The sequence below is a fragment of the Oryctolagus cuniculus genome, chromosome 2, assembly GCF_051225735.1.
Source record: "Oryctolagus cuniculus isolate XC-2025 breed Fujian yellow rabbit chromosome 2, ASM5122573v1, whole genome shotgun sequence".
Taxonomy (NCBI): Eukaryota; Metazoa; Chordata; class Mammalia; order Lagomorpha; family Leporidae; genus Oryctolagus; species Oryctolagus cuniculus.
The window spans coordinates 139,625,312-139,640,766 of NC_142868.1; the positions used below are offsets into that span (position 1 = coordinate 139,625,312).

Genomic DNA, 15,455 nt, shown 5'->3' on the forward strand with positions numbered 1-15,455 from the left:
AGGAAGCCTTGTGCATTGCTAGTGGGAATGGAAAATGGTATAGCCACTATGGAAACTGCAGCATTTCCCAAAAAATACTAAGCACCCTAAGATCCAGCAGTTCAACCTGAGTATATGCCTATATCAGTTTCCCATTACTATAAAAAGGCAGCTAATTTATGAAGAGTACTAAGATCACAGTTGGAGAGGCATGGCAAAGGCTTTGGCTTTGGCAGGGAGGTCCATGGGAGCACATGGAGGAAGGATCACATAGTGAAATAGGAAGCAAAGAGTGGTTGAGCCCAAACTCAGGCTTCCTCCCCTGAACCAAAGATTTACTTATTTGATAGATCTCCCATCCCATCAGCTGATCCACTCCTCAAGTGGGTACAATAGCCAGATGGGGGCCGGGTTAAAGCCAGGAGCCAGGAACACCTATCTTCGTCTCTCTTGTATAGCAGCAGCTCAAGTGCTTGGGCCATCATCTGCTACCTTCCCAGGCCCATTAGGAAGCAGAGCAGACAGGACTAGAAAAGACTTTCCTGTAGGCAATGCCAGTGTCACAGGTGGTAGCTCAAACTGCCACACCTCAGCAGGTCTCAAGCTCAGGCTTTTATAACCCCCCTCTTGCAATAATGACCACCTCACATCCTCAGGAACCGTAAGACTTCCCACTAGACCCACCTCCTAAAAAGTGCCCCAACTCCATGGGGACTAACCCTGTCAGGCAACTGTATTTGTTCTCTTTATTACTGAGAGTTGACTACATAAGAGATTTTAAAATAAATTTTAAAAATACCAAAACATCTTACTTTAAAAATAGAGAACAGATTGTCCCAAGTTGATGTTATTAATTTGGGGCCTCAGTTGCTTGCTGATGCCGAACATCAATACCTAGTGATGGTTCCTTTCAGCCTAGTGCCTTGAAAGCCTGATGAAAGCTGTGGAAACAGTTCCCAGAAAAGTACCTACTACATGCTAGTCAAAACTTTGAATATGGAGTGTCAGTGTTAGTCCTGGCTGTTCTGCTTCTGATCCAGCTCCTTGCTAACGTCCCTGGGAAGGTAACAGATGATGGCTCAAGTACCTGGACTCCTGCCACCCACATGGAGTTCTGGCCTAGCCTTTGCCTGGACCAGATCTGGCTGTTCAGTCATTTGGGCAGTGAACCAGCAGATGGAAATCTTTCTCTCCTTCACTCTGTTACTCTGCCTTTCCAATATTAACAACAAAAACTATTGTAACTGCAGAAGTTTTCTTAGGGGAAAAACATTCTTTTGCCATTTCATGATTACTATAAAGAAGAAATTACCTAACACTGGTCATGTCTGAGTACTTTGCTTAACTACTTGAAAAAAAAATAAAACTCTCCCATTAATCTTTTGAAGGAGGTCTTTACTAACTACAAAATCCATATAAAGGGGCCAATGCTGTGGCGTAACAGGTAAAGCCCCCACCTGCAGTGCCGGCATCCCATGTGGGCGCCGGTTCAAGACCCTGCTGCTGCACTTCCAACCCAGCTCTCTGCTGTGGTCTGGGAAAGCAGAAGATGGCCCAAGTCCTTGAGCCCCCACACCTGCATGGGAGACCTGGAAGAAACTCCTGGCTCCTGGCTTCAGATCAGTGCAACTCTGGCCGTTGCGGCCATTTGGGGAGTGAACCTGTGGATGGAAGACCTCTCTCTTTCTCTCTGCCTCTCCTCTCTCTGTGTAACTTGACTTTCAAGTAAAAAAAAATATCTAAAAAAAAAAAATCTGTATAAAGATGAGTGCTTACTGGTTCGTACAGCTGCTTGACCTAATGAAAAAAGTCACCAAGCCCCCACCTCTAAGAGTCATGATTCACAGCGGTTTCCTGAAATGATTCTTTTAATTACAATTTATACAGAAGAGATGTTTATAAATTCATAAAAAGCTATAAATTTATAAATAAAAACTAACACATTCATACATATTTAAGCCAACCAGAAGTTCCTGCCAAATAAGAGATTTATGTATGATATGAATCTGCTACATGTCCTTTAAAATGAAAAGATTATACATATTAACAGCGTTAGATGTTGACATCTGTGTTGCCCTGAAAGCTACTGAGGGTAAACACGGTTAAACCTTGGTATTTATGCGTCTGGCTGAGAATGAAGGGACGCGGGCTCAACGTGACATGGTTTCCTGTGCAGCCTGTAGAATGGCAGGTCTTTTTCTTTAGAGAGTCCAAAGACAAGATGAAAAGGCACAGAGTTGGCATCAGAATCGATCTGCTGCTCTGCTAGCCACAGCTCGAATGTTGCCGTAAACCTTTGAGGGAGGATTTCCTGCAAAGGAAAAAAAAAAGCTGAAACACATGTCTTCACACGTGGAAAAACTACATGGAGGGAGCGTCTACAACCTGAAAAACAGCAAGATCTTTTAAAATTTGGATCTATTTTTAAATTATCAGAAGTATCTCACAGGAAGTCATACCCAAGTATTCTCCAAAAGGTGTCTGCAATTTCTAAGAGCCAAAGGCACCCATTTGTCAAAATATTTCCAAAGAAGCCAATCTTGTCAGACCGGGGCACCCGGGAAAACCCCATGTGTTCCCTGAGCAAGCTCTGCAGCCCCGACACTCGGACGCTCCTGCCTGTGCTGCTGGGTGCTGACAGGGCGGTCCAGCCGCTCAGTTACGCTGCAGAGGCCATTCTGCAGCGCCCTTTCCGTTACCCAAAAACGATGCCCCCTGCTATGCTCGAATGGCTCTCTGCACTCCCGTGGGGAAAGCAGCAGTCAAGCTTTATCAGCCAATACCTCCCTTCTCTCCTCTAGCAGACAACTGGACTCTAAGCAAAAATACTAACATTCCTCCTTCCTTCTCTACATCCACATTTGCCAACTCTCAAAGTTTCTACTGTCACAGCTTTGCAAATGTGGTTTCAGTTCCTAAATTCTCCATGCTTTCCAGAGAGACCAGCACAGAAACTGCCCTTACCCAGGATGAGGTTACAAATGGCAGTTCTCGCCATCTTGATGTTTTGGAAAGAGCCAAGGATGTGAACTTTCCTGAAAGACAAAATGAGACAAGGTAGCAACAAAAAGCACTTCTTCCTTAAGTCCTATCATTCAAAAAGTTCTGGAAACTTATGATAGATATTTTTCCTAAAAGCAGGCAGGGGTGATAGCTGGAAAACTCCATACACACACTAAAAGTTACTCTACAAAGGTGCATTTTATGGTAAGTGAATTATACCCAATTAAAAAAAAGAAAAAACCAAAAAGTTCCTTTATGGTGACCATCCAGTGAGTCCTCTCTATATGCTGGGGTTTTGCACACAGCTCATTTAATCCTCACATGACTTTAGACAGACAAGTGTTATTCCATTGTACAGATGAGGAAAGACATTTAACAGAAATCTAGAAATCTGTCCAAGACCACACGTCAGCAGAGCTGGTCACTGAATACCCAGAAATGCAAGTAATGTTATAGTTAATTACAACATATTTGGTTTCAAGTTCACAGCTTCCTAAAGATTATTTAAATTGCTTCACTACCCTGAGGATCACTCAGACCTTTTTATTGAGTATCTCCACTGACTGACTGAAATAAGGTTGATAATAAAGAATTTTGACTTTCTATCTTCAAAATGTTTCCACTGTGCCCTCTATTAATAGTTACTGTTTAAATCCTCTTTATTGCAAACTTCTGTTAATAATCCCTTTAGCTTCTTGCTGAAACAGCTCTCAATTAGTGGCTGGTTTTACCTCCACAAACCATGTACCATCAGTCCTAGAGAAGGGGCAGGTGCCTTCCTGGCTCCTCATGCCACATGCAGACCACTCACTGCCCTCCAGCACTGAGCTTTGGGTTTGCTCTCTCCATACCGTGTCACCTACACCCTACTTGCCATGGTCCATGGCTGCCCTTGTGTATCATTCTCAAAGACTTTATCTCCTGGCTCTCTGTTCTCTGACTGCTCCCATCATGATTCCTAAAGTTTCACTATCTGAGAAGTCAGCTAACTACCAAACCCTAGCCTCTCAGGTCACATCCTTTACACCAATACTGGATCTTTTCTCCCATGCTACTCCATCCTCTTCCGTCCGTGGTCATACCTAGTTCTAAAACCCTCCATGACTTCAATTTCAAATACTCTACTCCCACTCTATCACTCAACATCTATCATTCCAAGTCTCACCACCTAATTCACAAATATCAATAACCCTCTGATCTATGGATCCTCCCCACCTCAGGCTGTCTTTGCCCTGACATCCTACCACCCCCTTCTCTGCTCAGTCATCCATGGACCTCCCATTCACCCAGAGTAAAAGCCAAAGTGCTCACCATAACCTCACAGCCCCATTATTTTAACACCTACAGTGATGAACTCCGTGAGTGCACCAGGCCTGCCTGCTCTTTGCCAGTGGTGCTTTCTTCCTTTCCAGACCCCTGTGGATAGACTGGACACATACATACACTTGGGCTCCTTCCCCCAGTGCCACTCCAGAATGGCCACAGTCATAAATCCAAAGAAAGAAAATCCAAGAAGGTGGAAGCAGGTGGGTGGGAAGTGACTTCTCAGACCCCAGTAAAGTTACAGCTAAACTGGCAGTGGGAACATTGAGCAGAACACCAGGAAAGAGACAGTATGGCCCAGGAGGCTCTAACAGCAAAAGGGGCAACAGTGAAAGCAGAACCCAGGATGAGGGCAGAGTGGGAGGGAGTGCTTTTGGAACAGAAGGCTCCAGGAGAGATTCTGAAATGCTGGATACATCTGACTATGCCACAAGGAGCTACAAATGACGGATAGCTTTCACTAAATTATGACACTGAAAATCAAGACAGCACATGTGGGGATGGTGCTATGGCACAGCGGGTTAATGCCCTGGCCTGAAGCACTGGCATCCCATGTGGGCACTGGTTCTAGTCCCCGCTGCTCCTCTTCTGATCCAGCTCTCTGCTATGGCCTGGGATAGCAGTAGAGGATGGCCCAGGTCCTTGGGTCCCTGCACCCATGTGGGAGACCTGGAAGAAGCTCCTGGTTTCAGATCGGTGCAGCTCTGGCCGTTGCAGCCATCTGGGGAGTGAACCAGCAGATGGAAGACCTCTCTCTCTGTAACTCTTTCAAATAAATAAAATAAATATTTAAAAAAAAAAAAAAAAAAAAAGACAGCACACAGGCACCTAACAATTACCTTCTCAGGGGACAGCAAAGTTGCAAAGCAAAGGTATCACAGGATTTTCCCTAGCTCAGTTTCGAATGTATTGAACACTGAGTCCTGTCTTCACACAACACTGAACGTTGGTCTAACAGAAGCACCAAGGTGAGGTGGCTGTGTGAGGGTAAGTGTTAGAAATACTGGGTGTATACAGCGCAGGAAGCAAAGGGATGAAAGAAGGCTTCAACTTTTATGGCAGAAAATCACCAATGAATCTGAAAAATAAATCAAGAAGCTGTATGTAAGCAAAATTTGCGGGATTATAGCCATAAATAACTTTTAAAAATCAGCCAGTGTTGAAATTAGCTCTTGCAAGGAGGGTGGAATAGAGGAAGGCAGTAGACATTGTCTATGTATGCCTTGCACTGATAAATATTTAAAGTAGAAGACAAAAGAGGAAACGGAGGCAACATGAAAAGATAAGTGTGAGTAGTTGTGCTACTAAAAGAACCCAAGTAATGAGGTAACAGTTGGAAAGAAATACAGGCCTGAAGACACACAGGCGGCACTGCTTCCCATCTGGTCTGCTGGCTATATCTGGAACAAATTGGTTTTAGTTTTGTATCTTGCTTACCCTGTACTCTTACTTGCCAGGTGATTAACAACTCACTGAACAAGAAAACTTTTACAGGTGCATAACAGTCCATTTTATGGTGACATCATAATAAATATAAACTGTCAAACATACAGATTTCCAACTAGCCTACTTATAGCAACCCTACAAAATACATTTCTTTAATTTCAAATAGTGTATAATAATTCAGTTTGAAAGAAAAATACTAAGATAAAGTAATTCAATAGCAATGTTCTTCATAGTTAGCTCCAAAATGAAAGCAAATGCTCAATAATTGTGAATGGATAAACAAAATGCAACACTTCTACAGAATGGACCAGCACTTGCCAATAAAAGGAACTGCCAAAACACCCCCAAAAAATGAAGATTTAAAACACATCCTGATTAAATGAAGTGACACACCAAAACCTACATACTGTATTTCCATTTATATGAATTTCTAGAAAAGACAAACCCATAGGCACAGAAACAGAGCAGTAGTTACTTGGGAACAGGGTACAGGAAGGCGACTGATGGCAAAGACACACAAGGGAACCTGTACAGTGATGGAACTGGGAGTGTGGTGGGGTGACAGGATTCTATCACGCTGGCCAAAAAGTCAATGAACTGCAGCATGTGCTTTGCCTAGTGGTTAAGATGCTTGTGTCCCGTCTTGGAGGGCCTAGGTTTGATATCAGGCTCCAGCTCTGGCTCCTGACTCCAGCTTCCTGCTGACTGACCCTGGGAGGCAGTGGTGGTGGCTCTACTGATTGCGAGTCTACCACACATGTGGGAAATCTGGAATGAATTCCTGGCTCCTGGCTTTGGCCCTATCTGTGGACCACTGTGAGCATTTCAGAAATGAACTAGTAAATGGGAACATTCTCTCTGCATTGCAAATCAATAAATTAATCAAAATCCAAAAGCACCTCATTGGATACTTAAAACAGGTCCATTTCACTGTGTGTAAATTATGCCATAATAAAGCAGTTAAAAGAATCAATCTAACTAGTACATTTTAAGTGAACTTATGTAGGTTATAAACTTAATGATATACTAACCACAGTTTCATTAGCAAATCAGTTACATCTTTGGATTTCCAAATCAACAAAAGCTTTTAGGGCTATACATGGTACATTAAAATGTAGTGTTCATTTCCATGTGTTTGAAATGCCCATTTCACAAAGCTTTATCCCATGGCTCCATATTCCAGACTCAAAGCTCAATGTATAAAAGATCAAAACTCTAACAATACATCTAGCTTCAGGTAAACAGGGACACAAACATGGTGGTGTAACTGCCCTAAAAGTATAAAGAATGTCTAAAATTTAGGTTCTAAATAACAATGAGCCCACAGTTTAGAGAAAAATGAGACATTAAATAAAATTGTTCCTGAACTTGGCTGCAGGCAGATCCCTCCTCTCGGCAAGGCTTCATTTCTCAACTTCACGACATTATGTAATCTTGGAGCCATCTGCCAGTGAGGATCCCCAACCCCCAACAGAGCAGCTTCACTTCCAGCACCCTCAGGATAAGTGTCTCTTATTTATGTTCACAAACGAGCACTCCCCAGTTTCTTACCCAGTGCACATCAAAGGCCTGGAGACAGAGAAGGGGTTTCAGAAGGTTCGTGGAGAATGCATAGTATAAAAAAACTATGTATAGATTTAAAAATTTCTTTGCTCTAAAATAAACTTTACTTTTAATGGCATTTACACCACTAAGTTTGAAATTTCTCTTGTACTCATGTAATTATGTATCCATCTCAATATGAAAGCAAATAGATACTTTTTTTAAAAAAGAAAGCCCCATAGTGGCATTTGAAACACCTACTGTTTGCTCTTGCGCATTGAAAAGATTCCATGATGCTACTTAAATCTTCATCCATGCAAACTGGTAAAGCCACTGTGGAAGTCAGTTTGGAGATTCCTCAGAAACCTGAATATAACCCTAACATACAACACAGCCATCCCATTCCTTGGAATTTACCCAAAGGAAATTAAATTGGCAAATAAAAGCTGCACCTTAATGTTTACTGCAGCTCAATTCACAATAGCTAAGACCTAGAATCAACCTAAATGCCCATCAACAGTAGACTGGATAAAGAAATTATGGGATATGTACTCTATAGAATACTATTCAGCAGTAAAAAAAAAAAAAATGAAATCTGGTCATTTGCAACAAAATGGAGGAATCTGGAACACATCATGCTGAGTGAAATAAGCCAGTCCCAAAGGGACAAATTTCATATGTTCTCCCTGATCGGTGACAACTAACTGAGCACCAAAAAGGAAACCTGTTGTAGTGAAATGGACACTATGAGAAACAATGACTTGATCAGCCCTTGTCCTGACTGTTGATGGACAACTTAATACTTTATCCTTTTTCGTATTTTTTTTTTTGTTCTACTTAATACTATTGGTTGAACTCTTTAATTAATACACAATTATTCTTAGGTGTTTAACTGAAAAGTGATCCCTGTTAAATATAAGAGTGGGAATAAGAGAGGGAGGAGATGTACAGTTTGGCACATGCTCAACTGAACTTGCCCCAAACAGTAGAGTTAGAAGTGTGCCAGGGGATTCCAATTCAATCCCATCAAGGTGGCATATACCAATGCCATCTCACTAGTTAAAGTGATCAGTTTCAGTTCATAATTGATAGTAATTATAGGATTAAGAGCCAAAGAGATCACATAAACAAGACTAGTGTCTGCTAATACTAACTGATAGAATTAAAAAGGAGAGAATGATCCAACATGGGAAGTGGCATACACAGCAGACTCAGAATGGCAGATGTCCTAAACAGCGCTCAGGCCTCAGAATCAGCCCTTAAGGCATTCGGATCCAGCTAAAAAACCCATGAGAGTATTTCAGGCATGGAAAGCCAAGACACCATGGCAAAACAAAACAAAACAAAACAAAACACCTAAATGAACAATCTCTGTGAGTGAGTGAGAGCCCAGCGGAAATAACGGGCCATCATAGAAGGAGGTACCTTTCTCTGAAGGGAGGAAAGAACTCCACTTTGACTATGACCTTGTCTAAATAAGATCGGAATTGGCGAACTCAAAAGGCTTCCATAGCCTTGGCAGCTCATGACAAGAGCCTAGGGTGATTACTGACGCCATAAACAAGACTAGTGTCTGCTAATACTAACTGATTGATCTTCTGTATATAAAGAGAATTGAAAATGAATCTTGATGTGAATGGAAGGGGAGAGGGAGCAGGAGATGGGAGGGTTGCAGGTGGGAGGGAAGTTATGGAGGGGAAAAGCCACTGTAATCTAAAAGCTGTACTTTGGAAATTTATATTCATTAAATAAAAGTTAAAAAAATCTGTATCCATAACATAATTTCTTCTAAAAGCAACTCTAAACTCATTGCTGAAGGAGAACAAAGCTGTGATTTGTAAAATTTTCTCACATAAGTGATGTTCAACATGTAGTGAGAAATACTGAGTGTTAAAAGTAGGCATAAAATGTAACTGTTCTGACTTTTTTTAAAACTAGCCAACAATGAAACATAAAGTATAACAATTTATCAGATACTTACACATCAGCCAAAACTATCCGTGTCCGTGTCACATTCTCTATGGTGAATTTGGTTTTTCCTCCTTTGCCGGCAATTCTTCCGATTGCCCTAGACAGGTGGTCTCCCTTTAGGGGCTTAACTAAAGGAGAAAAGAGGAGAAGTCAGGTAGCAAGTCAATCAAGTGCACTGTTGCTGCCACATAAAGTCTAACTATTAGTGCCCTTTCGCTACTAAGTAACACAGAAGGCGCATTACTTAAAAATTGCTACAAATACAGCCCCAGTCTATGCTGTCAGAGAAAACTGTGAGAGCCACAACAGAAGAAATACCAAGACAGCAACACAAAAGAACAGAATTCCAGAGGACAAGGTCACAGCAGGCTTACCATCAGTTATTTCAAAAGACTCTAGGAAGAGGTCATCCAATCTGATGAGAGCCAGTGCATCCTGGAATACACAAATACCATGAAGCCCCTCCATTTAGACAACTGAGAATGAGTGAAACGGACAGCACTGTGAGACTAAAAGTCACAAACCCTGGAACTAAGGGAAAAAAAAAAAAAAAAAAAACCAATCCACTGAAATGCTCACACTGACTTTGTTCAGATGTCATAAATCACTCACCTCCACCTGAAAGCCAAGAAGAAAGGCTTTCACAAAATCAGCAGCTTTGGTCAGAGCACTGACATCCTTGGTTTCTTTACAAGTCTGATAAAAAAAAAGCACGAGAGAGAACAGAGAAAATACAGTTGGGAATGAAAAAGAAACTGTTTTAATGAGATGCTTCCCCATTATAATTTCTTTCATACTGACCTTCTCCAATCTATGCTTAAGACTCCTAAGCTATAAGCATAAATTATACATGGGCTAAGTACTCTCTGTAAAAACACAACCTTCCAGCCCAGAGCTGGGCAGTTCCACCCAAAGGCAGGCTATACCACATGAGTGACAGATTCGGGAGTTAATGGCAAGACTGCTCTGGCACAGTCCAATGGCTCGTGCTCTGATGGACTCCATCTGCTGTGCAGCCCTTCCCCGCCCCAGCTCGGCCTCTTCTCCCTCGTGGCAGGTCTCCCTGGGAGCCCTGACCTGGCTTCCACCCTCCATCACCACTCACATGCTGACGCTTCCCAAGTCAACAACTGCAGTGCCAACCAGGTGTGTGCCCAGAACTGATGGGGAAACCAAGAATGGCTGAGGCAGGGACCCTGCCCTCCAAGACTTTATCCAAAAACTGCAGGAAGAGCAGCAACTCCTAAACCATCTACATTGGTAAATAACCTGCTTTACACTCTGCCTCTAACACCACAACCACAGAGGGTGCAGTGGCACAAACACCTTAATCTGTGAGGACAATTAAAAACTAAGAAGTGAAAATGGTGACATACGGATGTGCAGTCCACTCGACGATATCACAGATGACAGATTTAAAACTAAGCAGGATTAGGTAACAAAGAAGTCCACCAGACTTCCACATGTAAAACTAGACCCTGCTCTCTCCCCCACTCATTAGTGCTCTGCCTTTCAAATAAATAAATTTTTTTAAGATATATTTATTTTACTTGAAAGTCACAGTTACAGAGAGAAGGAGAGGCAGAGAGAGAGAGAGAGGTCTTCCATCTGCTGGTTCACCCCCCAGATGGCTGCAACTGTCGGAGCTGCGCTGATCTGAAGCCAGGAGCCAGGAGCTTCTTCCAGGTCTCCCATGCGGGTGCAGGGGCCCAAGGACTTGGGCCATCTTCCACTGCTTTCCCAGGCCATAGCAGAGAGCTGGATCAGAAGTGAAACAGCCAGGACTCGAACCAGCACCCACATGGGATGCTGGCACTGCAGGCAGCAGCCTTACCTATTAGGCCACAGCGCTGGCCCCACAAATAAATAAATCTTAAAACAAAAACTAGTTCCCGGGGCCAGTGCTGTGGCGCAGTGGGTTAATCCTCCACCTGCGGCGCCGGCATCCCATATGGGCACTGGGTTCTAGTCCCGGATGCTCCTCTTCCACTCCAGCTCTCTACTATGGCCTGGGGTAGCAGTGGAGGATGGCCCAAGTCCTTGGGCCCTGCACCCACGTGAGACCAGGAGGAAGCACCTGGCTCCGGATCAGTGCCGCTCCTGCCGTTGCGGCCATTTGGGGAGTGAACCAATTGAAGGAAGACCTTTCTCTCTGTCTCTCCATCTCACTGTCTGTAACTCTACCTCTCAAATAAATAAATGAAAAAAAAAAAAATAAATAAAAACACTATTTCCCAGTTCCAATCCCATATGTAACTCTAGGGAAGCCCCACAGATACTGTAGGTCTTAAGTTTTCCTCTCTGCAAATAAGGAGGTCACAGAGAAATATCCTGAGTGGTCTCTAGTAGCGTCAATATTCACTCCTGAGTCTAATGACTTTGGCCAACATGCTCAACTTCCCCGATCCTCGGTTTCCTCACGTGGATAAGGTGGGGACATATCACCTATCTCTCAGGGCTGTCCTAAAGATCAAATCACACAGTACCATTAAATGTCTGGAATATAGTGGCATCCAATTTGATAATCCTGTTATAAACATGATGGCCAATAAGCACAATGAAACTTAGACATTCAAGAAATGACTAAAAATGGATTTATCAAAAAGGAGAAAGAACTTGCTATACCCTGAAAGATGACTAGAACTAAGAAACAAATGGAGCATGACGAGAACCTTCTTCACACAACAATGCTACAAAAGAGTAGGCATGCAAAGAAATGGGGAGTGAGGAATCTGCGACTGGGTCTCCTACTTGGAAGGCAAGTTCATTAAAAACTTAGCTTTGGGGAGGGCATGTGGCCAAGCAGTTAAAACACTGCTTAAGGGCCAGCGCCGCAGCTCACTAGGCTAATCCTCCGCCTAGCGGCGCCGGCACACCGGGTTCTAGTCCCGGTTGGGGCGCCGGATTCTGTCCCGGTTGCCCCCCTTCCAGGCCAGCTCTCTGCTGTGGCCAGGGAGTGCAGTGGAGGATGGCCCAAGTACTTGGGCCCTGCACCCCATGGGAGACCAGGAGAAGCACCTGGCTCCCGGCTTTGGATCAGCGCAGTGCACCAGCCGCAGCGTGCCAGCTGTGGTGGCCATTGGAGGGTGAACCAACAGCAAAAGAAAGACCTTTCTCTCTGTCTCTCTCTCTCACTGTCCACTCTGCCTGTAAAAAAAACAAACAAACAAACAAACAAACAAAAAAACACACTGCTTAAGATGTCTGTGCTCCTGGGGCTGGCACTGGGGTGTAGGAGGTAAAGCTGCCACCTGCAACGCTGGCATCCCTTATGGGTGCCAGTTCAAGACCTGGCTAGTCCACTTCTGAACCAGCTCCCTGCTAATGGCCTACGGAGGCAGCAGAAGATGGTCCAAATACTTGGGCCCTGGTACCCACGTGGAATACCCGGAGGAAGCTCAGGGTTTCCACCTGGTGCAGCCCCAGCCGTTGCAGCCATTTGGGAAGTGAATCAGTGGATTGAAAACCTCTCTGTGTTTCTTCCTCTCTCTGTGTAACTCTAAATTTCAAATAAATATATCTTGTTTATTTATTATTTTTAAAGATTTGTTTATTTGAAAGGCAGAGTCAGAGAGAGAGAGAGAGAGAATGAGAGACAGACTTCCATCTGCTGGTTCACTCCCCAAAGGATCCAAAGCCAGGAGCCAGGAGCTTCTTCCAAGTCTCTCACGCAGGTTGCAGGGGCCCAAGCAGTTGGGCCATTTTCTACTATTTTCCCAGGCCATAGCAGAGAGCTGGATCAGAAGTGGAGCAGCTGGGCCTTGAGTTGGCACCCATATGGGATGCCAGCGCCACAGGTGGTGGCCTTACCCACTATACCACAGCACTGGCCCCATAAATAAATAATTCTTTAAAAAAAAAAACAAAGTGGTCTGTGCCCCATATTCAAGTACCTGGTTTGATAGCTGGCTCCAGCTCCTGACTCTTAGCTTCCTGCTAATGCAGACCCAGAATGTCTGAAGTCACTGAGTTCCTGCAACCCCTGTGGGAGACCAGGATTGCATTCCCAGCTCTTAGCTTCCGCTCAGGCTGGTCCTGGTCCTGGTCATCGCAGGCTTGTGAGGAATGAAGCTTGTAGCAAATGATTTTCCTGCCTCTCAAACAGAAAAATCAGGGGCAGATCTTTGGCACAGTGGTTTTACTGCTGCTTGAGACGCCTGCACCCGGAATTGGAGCATCAGGGCTCCAGTCCTGGCTCCGCCCTCCAATCCAGCTTCCTGCTAGTGCACACCCAGGGAGGCAGCAGGTGAAGACGGCTCAAGTAGTTGGGTCCCTGCCACCACTCAGGAGACCTGGATTGAGTTCCCAGATGTTGGCTTCAGCCTGGCTCAGCCCTTACTGTCACAAGCATTTGGGGAGTGAACAGTAGATGAGAGATCTTTGTTTCTCTTTTTAAAGAAGTAACTATCAAAAAAAAAAAAAAAAAAAAAGACAAACAAAAAACCCAAACAAGAAACCCTTTTGTGCTGCAAACATAGTTTTGTAAAGCTTTGCTTTATACCTCTGTCAAACCAATGTTTGACAATGTTATACTACTATATTTTAATGATCTGTAATTACTTTAAAATTTATTGTATATGGGTAAATGGTCATTTTTCCAATTACTGTTTATAACTATAGTCTATATTCCCACGAAACTAGGGTCTTTTTCCTTTTTACTTCTTAAACTTCTCATTCACCTTTTTATTGTAATGTAAATTTAATATGTCATCTCAAAAACTGAAAAAAAGGGAAGAAGGCAGATAGGAGAGAGAAGGGGAGGGAGGGAGGAGATATCATTATGTTCTCAGAATTGTATCTACAAAGCTCACTGAATCTCTTAAAAACTACTTAAAAATCAAATCAAAATTAAAAAATGTTTTAAAAGTTTGTAAAAACAAAAAACAGCATTGTGGTCTGGAAAATGAGGCCTGAAGCCACAGAAGCCTGAATCAGGTGGCAATGGAAGCAGAGCGGGGCTCTACTGCCACGTCCCACGCTATTTTAAATTTTACCAATAGAACAGTGCTTCTTTTGTGTCATTAGCATGGTCAGGAACAGAGAGGAACTATACTCGTTCTGATGATGGTATACAAAGCTTTACAAAGGGAAAGTAGTACTTTTGAACATCGATTCTTGTAAAATAGAAAAAGAAGCCCAAAATCAATTAGCTTCAAATGCCTAAATCCTGGACTAACAACATGGAGTCAAAACAAAACAAAACAAAAACTTATTTGCCCTAAAAGAATCTCATTAAATATACAGTGTTTATAGGGCAGCAGGCGCTGAAGTTCACTACTCACACACTTCTATGACAATCTCTTCACCAAGCCTTCCCGCCGTCCAACACAAACACAAAATTCTACTGCTATCTGTGTGGAATGCAGCTTCCGAGGGCACCTGGGAAGATCTTAAGGCAAGTCTCTGCATGCCTTTTCACCGTGTAGCAGGGAAATCCAGACTATTGGGAAAAGGTTGGCGTTCTTACCCTGATCTCCACATTCCTTGATTTCAAGTTAAAGCGAATCTGAAGGCCCAAGTGTTCTACAATAGGAGTGAATATCTTCATCCAGTTTTCCTTCAGCGGGGTGTACCTGTTGGCTGGGACTGGAATCTTCCTCGTTTCTTCTTTCCCACCCTGTAAACACACACACACAAGTGAGGAGACGGCTGGAGGGTGGGGGTGGAGTCGTAAAGTGACAGCTGATCCTCAACAACTTTCCTTGAACTTAACTTAGGAAACTTCAGAACAGTCTCACGGTAAAGACGAGTCCCTTCCCCCCGCCCCGGGGGGCTTCAACACTGCCGCCAGGCCACGGGCTTGCCCGGCCTCGGTGCCTGTCCCAGGGGCCCCGCCAGTACCAGGAGTCCGTCCCCGGACAGGGGCGGGAAGACGGGCCTCTTGGCCGGCCGGGCCTCCTCGGTGTCCATGCGGCCCGCATCCCCGCCCTCCCCGGATGCGGACAGCTGCTCAGCCTGCCGTTTCTTCGCCCGCCGGCCACCCTTGCGAGTGACTTGAGTGAAGCCGTCCTCGGACCCAGCACCCTGTGTCTCCATCTCGCCTTCCATCTCCGGGAACCTCCGGGCCGGGTCGGCGCTCCCACTTCGAACACGTGCACGGCTGCATTACGCAGGCGCACCGCGCAGGAGCCGGGCTTCGCCAATCAAGCATAGGGCTCCGCCCCTTTTCCTTAGAAGTCCCACGCTGGGGA

The 15,455-nt window shown here is 44.2% G+C and overlaps 1 protein-coding gene across 1 annotated transcript; it reads right to left on the reverse strand.

The window, feature by feature from the left end:
* Positions 1-1,829: 1,829 nt before the first annotated feature.
* PNO1 (partner of NOB1 homolog) lies at positions 1,830-15,371 on the reverse strand. Its single transcript, XM_051842835.3, has 7 exons — positions 15,106-15,371; positions 14,732-14,881; positions 9,877-9,960; positions 9,639-9,699; positions 9,275-9,392; positions 2,944-3,014; positions 1,830-2,290 (listed from the first exon to the last, which is right to left on the reverse strand). Exons 1-7 carry the CDS (start codon positions 15,310-15,312, stop codon positions 2,223-2,225), a joined length of 759 nt encoding a protein of 252 aa, XP_051698795.3. The 5' UTR covers positions 15,313-15,371; the 3' UTR covers positions 1,830-2,222.
* Between the last annotated feature and the right edge of the window lie 84 nt (positions 15,372-15,455).

Excerpts from the sequence above, each read along its gene's own strand:
- PNO1 (XM_051842835.3), bottom strand. The coding sequence starts at position 15,312 with ATGGAAGGCGAGATGGAGACACAGGGTGCTGGGTCCGAGGACGGCTTC. Across the intron at positions 9,961-14,731 it reads CAAGGAATGTGGAGATCAGG|ACTTGTAAAGAAACCAAGGA; the intron begins GTAAGAACGCCA and ends TTTTTTTATCAG. Across the intron at positions 9,700-9,876 it reads TTCTTGGCTTTCAGGTGGAG|GATGCACTGGCTCTCATCAG; the intron begins GTGAGTGATTTA and ends TGTGTATTCCAG.